This window comes from Macaca thibetana, chromosome 12 (genome assembly GCF_024542745.1).
Source record: "Macaca thibetana thibetana isolate TM-01 chromosome 12, ASM2454274v1, whole genome shotgun sequence".
In the NCBI taxonomy this organism is placed as follows: domain Eukaryota; kingdom Metazoa; phylum Chordata; class Mammalia; order Primates; family Cercopithecidae; genus Macaca; species Macaca thibetana.
In genome coordinates, this window is record NC_065589.1 from 24,052,093 (window position 1) to 24,065,129 (window position 13,037).

Below are 13,037 nucleotides of genomic sequence, written 5' to 3' on the forward strand. Positions count from 1 at the left end.
AAATTTAAAAATTGAAAGTGATTAGAGAAAAAAATACGAAAGACAGATAATAGAGCATAACATGTTGCTGAACCAAGAGGCTTGAACAAATAAAAGAGAAAAATATACAAATTAACAAAAAAGACACAAGTAATATGCTCTTTCAGAAAAAAATTGAGGCTGGGTGCAGTAGCTCACGCCTGTAATCCCAGCACTTTGGGAGGCTGAGATGGGTGGATCATCTGAGGTTAGGAGTTCAAGACCGGCCTGGCCAACATGGTGAAACCCAATCTCTGCTAAAAATACAAAAAAAAAAAAAAAAAAAAAAAAATTAGCCGAGTGGTGGTGTGTGTCTGTAGTCCCAGCTATGTGGGAGGCTGAGGCAGAAGAACTGCTTGAACCTGAGAGGTGGAGGTTGCAGTGAGTTGAGATTATATCACTCTGTCTCAAACAACAACAACAACAACAACAAAAACAAAAACAAATTGGCCCGGTGCAGTGGCTCACGACTGTAATCCCAGCACTTTGGAAGGCTGAGGTGGACGGATCACCTGAGGTCAGGAGTTCAACACCAGCCTGGTTAATATGGTGAAATCCCATTTCTACTAAAAATACAAATATTAGCAGGGCGTAGTGGCATATGCCTGTAGTGCCAGCTACTTGGGAGGCTGAGGCAGGAGAATCGCTTGAACTTGGGAGGCGGAGGTTGCAATGAGCTGAGATTACATCACTGCACTCCAGCCTGGGTGACACAGCGAGACTCCATCTCAGAGGAAAAAGAAAAAAGATACATGATTATCAAATGAACTTTAAAAATAATAAAAGACACTTGCAGGTAACCGCGCAAAAAAGTAAGTTCACCTAAAAAAGGAAAGAATTAGGCTGACCCTGAGACTTCTCTGCAATATTCAACGTTAGAAGACAAAAGGACTATGGCAATAGAGGTCTGAGACAGAACAATGAGGTAAGAATTCTGTACCTTGTCATGCTGTCATTCACGGTTAAAGTACATAGTAAGCAGAAGCTCAAGTACATATAATTGATTATGTCTTTAAAAAAAGTCTGGTTGGCCGGGCGCGGTGGCTCAAGCCTGTAATCCCAGCACTTTGGGAGGCCGAGACGGGAGGATCACGAGGTCAGGAGATCGAGACCATCCTGGCTAACACGATGAAACCCCATCTCTACTAAAAAATACAAAAAAATAGCCAGGCGAGGTGGCAGTCGCCTATAGTCCCAGCTACTTGGGAGGCTGAGGCAGGAGAATGGCGTAAACCTGGGAGGTGGAGCTTGCAGTGAGCTGATATTCGGCCACTGCACTCCAGCCTGGGCGACAGAGCGAGACTCCATCTCAAAAAAAAAAAAAAGTCTGGTTACAGAAGGAGCAGGATTGAAATTTTAAAATTAAAAAAATTAAACTGTAATAATGTACTTAGAATTTACCTGTGGAGTGAGATATGGGTTTGGAGAAAAGAAATTTAGTGTTTAACTTGATTTTCCTCTGAATGGTTTGGGTTTTCCAATAATTGTTTTATAACAATTTTTATTCAAAAGAGAAAAAATATTCATACAAATTTCAAAAGCTTGAAGACAGAAAATGATTCCAGAACCATAAGGAAGCAGCTCAAGAGTCAACACAATGTAAAATCTAAGTTAAAAGCACATACTGTTTTAGAAAGTTCACTTCCAGATTCCATAATTCGCAAACATAAAGGGATAATTTCTGTTGTCAATAAAAAGTTGATTACTTCTTGTTCATCTGTTTTCACCAGGGCCCCTAAAGAAAATAAGGACAAACAAAATTATTTTACAGTTAGGATTTCCAGTTAAAATTAACTTCAAACTGTTTATCCAGTGAGTTGTGGAACTTAAATAACAGAACACAAACTGGGGTTTGTTAGTTAAAGGGATCAGATTCGCACTCATGTTAAAAAAAAAAAAAAAAAAAAAAAAAAAAAAAAAGGGCCGGGCGCGGTGGCTCAAGCCTGTAATCCCAGCACTCTGGGAGGCCGAGGCGGGCGGATCACGAGGTCAGGAGATCGAGACCATCCTGGCTAACACGGTGAAACCCCGTCTCTACTAAAAAAAATACAAAAAACTAGCCGGGCGAGGTGGCGGGCGCCTGTAGTCCCAGCTATTCGGGAGGCTGAGGCAGGAGAATGGCGTAAACCCGGGAGGCGGAGCTTGCAGTGAGCTGGGATCCGGCCACTGCACTCCAGCCCGGGCGACAGAGCGAGACTCCGTCTCAAAAAAAAAAAAAAAAAAAAAAAAAAAAAGACGGCCGGGCGCGGTGGCTCAAGCCTGTAATCCCAGCACTTTGGGAGGCCGAGACGGGCGGATCACGAGGTCAGGAGATCGAGACCATCCTGGCTAACACAATGAAACCCCGTCTCCACTAAAAATACAAAACAACTAGCCGGGCGTGGTGGCGGCGCCTGTAGTCCCAGCTACTCGGGAGGCTGAGGCAGGAGAATTGCGTGAACCCGGGAGGCGGAGCCTGCAGTGAGCCGAGATCGCGCCACTGCACTCCAGCCTGGGCGGCAGAGCGAGACTCCGTCTCAAAAAAAAAAAAAAAAAAAAAAAAAGAGGAAGACGGTGGCGCAGTAGCTCACATCTGTAATCCCAGCACTTTGGGAGGCCAAGGTGGGCAGATCACTTGAGGTCAGGAGTTCAAGACCAGCCTGGCCAACATGGTGAAACCCCGTCTCTATTAAAAATAAAAAAATTGGCCGGGCGTGGTGGCTCACGCCTGTAATCCCAGCACTTTGGGAAGCCGAGGCGGGCGGATCACGAGGTCAGGAGATCGAGACCATCCTGGTTAACGTGGTGATACCCCGTCTCTACTAAAAATACAAAAAATTAGCCGGGCGTAGTGGCAGGTGCCTGTAATCCCAGCTCCTCGGGAGGCTGAGGCAGGAGAATGGCGTGAACCCGGGGGGCAGAGCTTGCAGTGAGCCGAGATTGCGCCACTGCACTCCAGCCTGGGAGACAGAGCAAGACTCCATCTCAAAAAAACAAAAACAAAAACAAAACCCCAAATTTAGCCAGGTGTGGTGGTGCACACCTGTAGTCCCAGCTACTCAGGATGCTGAGGCAGAACCGCTAGAACCCAGGAGGCAAAGGGTGCAGTGAGTCAAAATCATGCCACTGCACTCTAGCCTTGGCAACAGAGCAAGAATCTGTCTCAAAAAAAAAAAAAAAAAAAAAAAAAAAAAAAAAAAAAAAGCTGAGATCAGGGTGCCAGCATGGTATAGTTCTTGTAAAGGCTCTCTTCCTGGCTTGTAGATGGCCACCTTCTCACTATGTCCTCACATGGCAGAGAGCGAATGAGGGAGAACAAGCTCTTTGGTGTCTCTTCTTAGAAGAATACTAACCTCACCATGAGGGCCATGTCCTCATTCAAACCTAATTATCTCTCAAAGATCCCATCTCCAAATACCATGACATGAGGGGGTAGGGTTTCAAAGCATGAAATTTTGGGGAGGACACAATTCAGTCCATAGCAGTCAGCCTGTCAATTTCTATAAAAAATGCTGCTGGGATTTTGTTGGAATTACTCTGAATCTATAGATCACTTTGTGGAGAACGAACAACTTAACAATACTGAATCACTGATACACCAATCAATGAACATGGTTTATCTCTGCATTTTATTTCATTAGAAATCAGTTTTGTAGTTTTCAGTTATAGATCATGAATATATTTTAAAAGATTTATACCCAAATTTTCACGTTTTGGTGCTGTTATAAATGGTAGTTTAAAAAAATTTCAGCTGGGTGCAATGGCTCACAACTGTAATCCCAGCACTTTGGGAGGCCAAGGCAGGAGAACCATTTGAGCCCAGAAGTTTGAGACAAGCCTGGGCAACAAAGTGAGACCTTGTCTCTACAAAAAAATAAGAAAATGTAGCCAGGTGTGGTGCCATGTGCCTATGGTCCCAGTTTCTCAAGGCTGAGGTGGGAGGATTTGTGTGATTCCAGGAGTTTGAGGGTGCAGTGAGCCATGATCATGCCACTGCACTCAAAAGTGAGGCCGGGCGCGGTGGCTCAAGCCTGTAATCCCAGCACTTTGGGAGGCCGAGACGGGTGGATCACGAGGTCAGGAGATCAAGACCATCCTAGCTAACACGGTGAAACCCCGTCTCTACTAAAAAAAAAAAAAACACAAAAAAACTAGCCGGGTGTGGTGGCGGGCGCCTGTAGTCCCAGCTACTCTGGAGGCTGAGGCAGGAGAATGGCTTAAACCCGGGAGGCGGAGCTTGCAGTGAGCTGAGATCCGGCCACTGCACTCCAGCTGGGGCGACAGGGCGAGACTCCATCTCAAAAAAAAAAAAAAAAAAAAAAAAGTGGGTGACAGAGCAAGACCTTGTCTCAAAAAAAAAAAAAAAAAAATCAATTTCCTATTGTTCATTGCTAGTATATAGAAATTTAATTTTAATTTTTATTTTTGAGACAGAGTCTCCCACTGCTACCCAGGCTGGAGCGCAGTGGCGCAGTCTTGGCTCACTGCAATCACTGCATCTCTACCTCCCAGGTTCAAGCAATTCTCCTGCCTCAGCCTCCCCAGCAGCTGGGACTATAGGCACATGCCACCATGCCCGGCTAATTTTTGCCTTTTTTAATTCTTTTTCAGTAGAGATGGGGTTTCACCATGTGGGCCAGGCTGGTCTTGAACTCCTGACCTCAAGTGATCTACCCGCCTCGGCCTCCTGAAATGCTGGGATTACAGGTATGAGCCACCATGCCCGGACTTGATTGATTTTTTATATGCTGACTTTGTATCCTGCAACCTTGCTAAACTTACTAGCTTTAGTTTTAGTAGTTTTTTTGTAGATTATTTGGGATTGTCTATGAAATAATATTGTCTGTGAGTAGCTAGTACTGTTTTTTCTTTCTAATTTGAAGGCTCTTTATTAAATGGGAGTAGTAAGAATGAACATCCTTGCTTTGTACTTGATCTTAGGAAAAAAGTATTCAGTTTTTCAACATTAACTAAAATTTTTTCAAGCTCAAGTTAATGTTTTTATATACATTTACTACGGGAGATTAGGGTAAACATTTTTTACGTAAGAAAATAATGTATCAGCTATTTCAGCTCTCAGACTCCTGGGTAGCAAAGAACTATCTCTGGGCTTATGAAATGTTAATCCATTCAAGCACTTTTTTTGTTTTGTTTTCTTCCTTTCTCAATGCTTTTTTCTTAAAATTATAAACCACAATCAGGAAATACAATTTAAAACTTTGGCATGTAAGGAGTAACAATTGTCTCATATACTCAACGTAATCCGAGCCTAAAGAAAACATTTATATCCTTAACTCATAAATGTATCATCTAAGTAGGATGATATAAGTTAGGGTTAAGGATATAAATGTTTTCTCAGTCAGTCTGGTTAGAGCTTTATCAATTTTACTGACTTTTCCCCAAAGAATCAGCTTGTCTGGTTTTATTAACAGTCTAATGCTGGTCTCACAAAGAGTTGAGAAATGTTCCCTCCTTTCTATGTTCTGGAAAAGTTTTGTAGAATTGGTTTATTTCTTCTTTATGTATTTGGTAAAATTTACTAGTGAAGACAGGTGAGCCATTTTTATGTTAGAAGGTTTGCAACTACAAAAACAATGTATTTCATAGATATAAAACTATTCAGCTTACCTGTTTTTTCTTGAGTGCAATTTGGCAAATAGCATCTTTCAAAGAATGTTTTCATTTCATCTAAGTTGTGAAATTTATGAGTATGGAGTTGTAAGCAGTATTCCCTTACTTTCCTTTTAATGTCTGAAGAGTCTGAGATCTGAAATTGCTGATATATTATTTTAAGTAAAAAGTATTTTATCCATACCCCCACAGTAAATGTATTTATACATTAACTTGAGCATGAAAAAATTTAACTAAGTGAACTGACAGATTCATATTCCTGGAGTTATGGGAGAATTACAGGTTTTCAGAATGCTTAGTGTATTTGACATGCACATTCTTAGGGTGTTTCAGATATACGAAGCATTCTGGTATTAGAAGTAAGAAAAACAAACAAAAAAAGACAGGGGTGTGTGCCTGTGCCCATGGTCCCTATTACTTGGGAGGCTGAGGCAGGAGGATCACTTGAGCCTAGGAGTTCAAGTCCAGCCTGGGTAACACAGCAAGACCCTATCAGGAAGAGAGGACAGGAGAGGGAGAGGGCGAGGGCGAGGGTGAGGGCGAGGGCGAGGGTGAGGGCGAGGGCGAGGGCGAGGGCGAGGGTGAGGTCAAGTCCCAAATGTAAACTCTTATTCCTTTAATAATACTCTTTATATACTGAATCGAGTTCTTATGCTTTACTCTCCCTGCAATTCCAGCAAATGTTTCTACATATATGCTGAATTTAATACCAAAGGTTAGATCTCAAAGCCTTATTAACAACACTTAGAAGTGTGCCTGATAGGAGTCATCATGTTCCTGATACTTACTGATTAGTGAATGAGACAATGTCAAAGAGAAAAATGAATGACTGGTGTACAAAAATCATGAGCGGCAAGACAAAACACCCAACTTAGACTACTACTGTGAGTATTTCAGGCTTGCAAAACAATTCTAATAACTTACCAATAACTCCAAGGCTGGTGAGCCGAAGATACTCAAAGGGACGTGTTTTGCTGACAGTGTGCAAAAAGGGGTACAAAAAAAGTGGGATGTGTGCTGCGAGAAACGCTGACCTGGAAGAAAACAATAATTACATTCACAGCCCAGGGTTGATTTCTAAGGATCCTGAACTTTCAAATTTCTAGGTGGTTAATTCTGTAAGGCCTTAACATTGTCAGAGCAAGGAATCCTTAGGAAACAATGTTACTGGTCATTAGTTTCAATCAATGGTTCTCAAATGGGGTAAATTTCCCCTCCATGTGGCAATGTCTGAAGACATTTTTGATTGTCACAACTCAGGATTATAGAGCGCTGTTGGCATCCAGTGGGCAGAGGCCAGAGATGCCATTAAACATCCTACAATGCACAGGACAGTCCTCTCCTGCCCTCTCCTTCCCACCACAAAGATTCATCCAGTCCCAAATGTTAATGGTGCAAAAGTTGAAAACCCTAGTCCAGGTCACAGTGGCTAAGAAAACACATGATTTTCCCTGTAATCAGCAGAAAGTACCTTACAAACTGATTAACTTAAAATATCCAATTGTGGATTTTAAAAAATAGACCACAAAATGCTATTAAGTGTCCCAGAGATTGTCCCAGATTACCTCCCTCACCTATGACTGAATAATAGTATTCACAGGTGCAGTCGAATAAACCTTACAAACCAAGACAACAAAACAAAGCAGCCATTATCAGGCTTACCTGCTATACTTTAATAAGCACATACTTTTTTCTTTGTTAGGGCATTTCAGATACACAAACCATTCTGAAAACAGTTTAGTCAGGCAACTAATATGGAAATCAGTCTATTATTTTATATTATTTATAGTTATACCTTATAGAAGAGCCAACGCCCAAGATTTTTAACACTCAAAGTACTCTTGTGTTTTTATTAAGTGCTTAAAAGTAATTTTCTTAGTAACTTCTCTAAAGCTATGTAAGGCCAGTGCCAACCTAGCATTCATATTTCATAAGGAAACTTGATAAAGAGGAAAGGCTTTAGTAAGATGACTGTTAAGTACTTTTGGGGTCATAGAAGTCCACAAAGTAGATTCCTGAACAGGATTTCCCTTTTCTTAATTTTTCAGATATGACAGGTGGCAAAAATATTTTAACTCACATGCCAATTCTCGCCTATTATAGAGGGCACTGCGAATGCTATGTTAAGAAGGATTCTGAAGTCAAATCTGGGTTCAGTTGGGGAAAAGTGCTAGAAAAATATTTACTAAATTCCTCTTATATGCCATGCACTATGCCTCACAGATGACATAGTGTTAATAACAGGTTAGGGAGTGAGAAGTAGCTATATGCCTGATACCTTTCCTGTAACGTCAACACTGTTTCTTTAAAGTTCTTTGGGTAAAAGTAAACAAGAATCCGGAAGACCAGGGGAGAGAGAGAGAGACACACACACACACACACAAACACACACACACACACACACACACACTCGCTTGCTCTCTCTCTCTTGCATGCCCTTCCTTTTATTATTCAGAGAAAGTTTAGGACCATATTCAATGTATAGCTCCCCCAAATGACTAACCCAAAGCATTTACCTGGTTTCTGGATGTGATGCTACACATTGCAGTAATGCCAGAGCATTGCAAACTCTGTTAGACTGGTGTGCTGTCAAGGTTGGTGGGTTGATAGATGGATAAATATTTACAATTTCCTAAAAAATGGAAATCAGCATCAGATGAATAAAGAATAACTAAAAATTAATTCCCATGGTACTAAAGCAAAACAACAAAAAAGGCAAAGAAAATAGCTCTTAATTCTATGCATCTTTTAAGAACTGAATCATCAAAGAGGGAGTAGAAATAATGCTCATATCCTTTCATCACAAACTTACTTGGCTGAGACTAGCTAAGACATTTCTACATTTGTCTCTAGGAAGATTTCTATGGAGGCAAATGTAGTCATCTACACTTCCTCTTATATTCTCCAGCCACTGAGGCTATCAGTTGAGGGATACTCAAATTTGTATAATCCCTCCTTTTGCCAGCATCCTGCTTTAAGTTACAGTGATGAGATCGCTGGCCAGAAAGTGTCAAGTCAACCACAGTGACTCATAAAGAAGTTTGAATCTGATTAGGTAGTAACTATAGTAAGGACATGAATCAATGGGTGGCGATATGTATAAACAGCAGTGAATATATGCACTATCTGGCAAAAAGTAATGACTTACTCAATACAATTCCGTTTATATATATATTTTTGAGACAGTGTCTCACTCTGTCATCCCGGCAGAGTGCAGTGGCATGATCATGGCTCACTGCAGACTCCACCTCCTGGGCTCAATTGATCCTCCCACTTCAGCCTCCCAAGAGGCTGGGATTACAGGGGTATACCACCAAGACTGGCTAATTTTTATATTTTTTTGTAGAGATGATGTTTTGCCATGTTGCCCAGGCTGGTCTCAAACTCCTGGGCTCAAGCAATCCTCCCAACTCGGTCTGCCAAAGTGCTGGGATTACAAGCATGAGCCACTGCACACGGCTACAATTTTCCATTTACATTATTTGTAAAACTTTTACATAGAAAAACGTTCCCATAACAAAGATCAGTTTCTTGGCTAAATGCAATAGAGATGGAATGTAAATTTACTTAAGAGTTGAAAAGTTAATCTAATTATTAGGAATCTGGGGCAATACATTAATGGATGATCATGCCACTACCTAGGTATTTCAGTATTGTGCCATACCAATTAATTAGCCAACAGTGACCATTCTGGTTTGAACCGAACTTTAGTTATCTATTATTTAATGTACAAGTGTATCCACCTTTAATACTACAGCTGTTATATTTTCTTTTTTTTTTTTTTGAGACGGAGTCTCACTCTGTTACCCAAGCTGGAGTGCAGTGGCCGGATCTCAGCTCACTGCAAGCTCCACCTCCCGGGTTCACGCCATTCTCCTGCCTCAGCCTCCCGAGTAGCTGGGACTACAGGCGTCCACCACCTCGCCCGGCTAGTTTTTTGTATTTTTTTAGTAGAGACGGGGTTTCACCATGTTAGCCAGGATGGTCTCGATCTCCTGACCTTGTGATCCGCCCGTCTCGGCCTCCCAAAGTGTTGGGATTACAGGCTTGAGCCACCGCGCCCGGCCGCTGTTATATTTTCAACATTTCCTTTCCAGGCCAGGCACGGTGGCTCACGCCTGTAATCCCAATACTTTGGGAGGCTGAGGTGGGTGGATCACAAGGTCAGGAGTTCAAGATCAGCCCGACCAACATGGTGAAACTCCATATCTACTAAAAAAAAAAAAAAAAAAAAAAAAATAGCCAGGCATAGTGACGCATGCCTGTAATCCCAGCCACTCAGGAGGCTGAGGCAGGAGAACCGCTTGAATCCAGCAGGCAGAGGTTGCAGTGAGCCAGGATTGCACCATTGCACTCCAGTCTGGGAGACAGAGCGAGACTCCGTCTCAAGAAAACAAAACAAAACAAACAAACAAACAAAAACCCTCAAGAAACATTTCTTTTCCATGGAATATATTATACCTTGTGGTCCTTATACTCTACCTTCCACCTTTCTCCCGCTGTCATGTAGATTTATCTTACGGTACTCCTAAAGCTATGTCTGTCAAAGTGTAGTTCTTAGATCACCTGCATCACAATCATCTGGGGGTGGTGAAAGTGCTTATTAAAATATAGAGTAGAGGGCCCACCTCAGACTGACTAAATTGAATCTCTTGGGTAAGGATCCAAGAATTTGCATTTTAACGAATACCTCAGACCTTTCTAAAATAGGTTCTTACGAATGCAGATTTTTAAAGAATCATCCTCCTAAAGTCTTCAAATCATTTGGGCAAAAGTAAAGAAATATACAAGGGTAATGAAAAGAACTGAACTGCCAATCATGGATATAAACCCACCTGTAAAAGTGCTGCAATAGTACCAAATGAATGCCACAGCATGGGTGCAAGGTCAGGAACAGACTCTCGCTTCTTACTTAGCTCCAGCAAAGCATTTTCCCTTGTCTCAGGACTCGACAGCTCATTGATCCACTGATAGATCTTTTCTCTATCCACTTGTGCCAGTGCAGTAGGCACAGGCTTCAGATGAAGACAAGAAAGTAAATATGAGTTTATTAGAGTCAAACCAAGTCTTACCCTGCAACAGAGTTTTAGAGGAAATATATTTTCCATGAATACCAGGGGAGCTTTTCTAAATACATACATTTGATGTCAACTATTCAATCTCTTTGGCAGTTACTGATGAAAATCTAAAATGCACACATACCCTTTGATAATTCCATGTTTAGGAATTTATCCTGTAGGTATAATTGGGCTGTGCTAAAGATATACCAGGATGTTTACTGTTCCACTGTTTTAAAAGCAGAAAACTGGCCAGGCGTGGTGGCACACGCCTGTAATCCCAGCGTTTTGGGAGGCCATGGTGGGTGGATCACTTGAGGTCAGGAGTTCGAGACCAGCCTGGCCAACATGGCGAAACCCCGTCTCTACTAAAAATACAAAAATTAGCTTGGTGTGGTGATGGGCGCCTGTAATCCCAGCTACTCAGGAGGCTGAGACAGGAGAATTGCTTGAATTTGGGAGGTGGAGGTTGTAGTGACCCAAGATACGGCCACTGTACTCCAACCTGGATGACAGAGCAAGAGTGTGTCGCAAAAAAAAAAAAAAAAAAAGCAAAAACAAAAGCTAGGTGTGGTGGTGCATGCCTGTAGTCCTAGCTACTCAGGAGGCTGAGGCACTAGAGTTGCTTGAGCGTGGGAGGTGGAAGTTATAGTGAGCTGAGATTGCACCATTGCACTCCAGCTTGGGCGACAGAGTGAGACTCTGTCTCAAAAAATACATAAATAAATGCAGAAAACTGGGCTGGGCATGGTGGCTCACGCCTGTAATCCCAGCACTTTGGGAGGCCAAGACGGGTGGATCATGAGGTCAGGAGATGGAGACCATCCTGGCTAACACGATGAAACCCCATCTCTACTAAAAATACAAAAAGTTAGCCAAGCGTGGTGGTGTGCGCTTGTAGTCTCAGCTACTTAGGAGGCTGAGGCAGGAGAATGGCGTGAACCCGGGAGGCGGAGCTTGCAGTGAGCTGAGATCATACCACTGCATTCCAGCCTGGGCGACAGTGCGAGACTCCATCTCAAAAAAAAAAAAAAAAAAAAGCAGAAAACTAACAAGTATCTTCTCAATAAGAGACTGGTTAAATATTGGTGCAGCTTTATAATGTGATACTATGTAGTCCTTTAAAAAAAGCAGCAGCTCTCTATATACTGAATATTGATACTAAGTAAAAACAATAAAAGGGTTACAGAAGAGCATATAAAATGTTTCCATTAATACATACATATATAAAAATAAAAAATACATTCTTACACATTTACATATAACATTTCTAGAAGGACACATAAAAAACTGTTAACTGTAGTTACCTCTAAGGTTGGGGATTTATAGGGAGACTTACTTTTCATTGTTTACACTAAAACCTTTTGCATAAACTTTTTTTTTTTTTTTTTTAAAAACCATATACACATAATAGTTTTTGAGAGAAAAAAAATTATGCCTTCCCATTACTGGTCCCTCCCCAGTGATTCTGACATCCCCCCTCAACTGAGCAGAAAACCTGTAATTTGGAAAAGCTCTCCCTCTTAATGATTCTGCAATATATTATCTAACTACATCCCTTTGAGAACCATTCATTACTTACTCATGTAGGAAATACAGACTTAATAGGGCATACTTTCATTATTATGCTAAAGAATCACAATATTCCCCCCAAATCTGAGTATTTTATTATTCTCTACAGTCATCAAATATCTTTGCGATCTTGGTTAAGTTCCTTAATTATTCTTATCTGGAAAACAAGATGGGAGACTAGAAAAATGATAATGGCTACCCCTAAGCTTTAAACTGCTAACAAATTCCTGGTGATTTCTATCTCCAAGCCCAAAATTCTCAGGTAATTGCCCCCAACCATGAGAAATAAAAGAGGAGGTGGGGAAAAGCTATCTACACTTGCAGATGAGATCACTAATGTTCAGAGGAATTAACTCACTCAATTTAACCAGGTATGAAGTTGCATATTCCTGTACTTTTTTGAACTATAATACAGTTTCTCACAGTACTTACAAGTTCCCAATAGACCTTAGCATGACAGAATGATGACCTACACATTGTACAGATGTAAAGACAAAGAACAAAAAGAACTGCCTTTGTTGAAGAACAGAATTAAGCATAAAATAGACTTTGAGTGGATTCAAATTTACTCTATCCAACCTGAATAATGGCCTTTTAAAAATGGAAGCTTGATTATAAGCTCTTAGCCTGATGTTTATTATTTCACTAGCCTGACAGAAAGAACCACAACGTGTTCTGCTAAATAGACTGAAATACAATGCAGCTTAAGCTTTCTTTGAGTGCCTTACAGTAATCTGCTAAAAGCTGTTTTGTAACTCCCTTCAGGGATGGCCCTCAAGG

The 13,037-nt window shown here is 41.3% G+C and overlaps 1 protein-coding gene across 1 annotated transcript in view; it reads right to left on the reverse strand.

Annotated features, from left to right (window-relative positions):
- CNOT9 (CCR4-NOT transcription complex subunit 9) overlaps positions 1–13,037 on the reverse strand; it is an 83,257-nt gene that overhangs the window by 6,492 nt on the left and 63,728 nt on the right. The window contains exons 3-6 of the mRNA XM_050751285.1: positions 10,464–10,643; positions 8,145–8,260; positions 6,553–6,662; positions 1,644–1,753 (exon numbers count right to left, since the gene is read on the reverse strand). Of these exons, the coding sequence (XP_050607242.1) occupies positions 1,644–1,753; positions 6,553–6,662; positions 8,145–8,260; positions 10,464–10,643 (516 nt within the window). The remainder of the gene's footprint in view (positions 1–1,643; positions 1,754–6,552; positions 6,663–8,144; positions 8,261–10,463; positions 10,644–13,037) is intronic.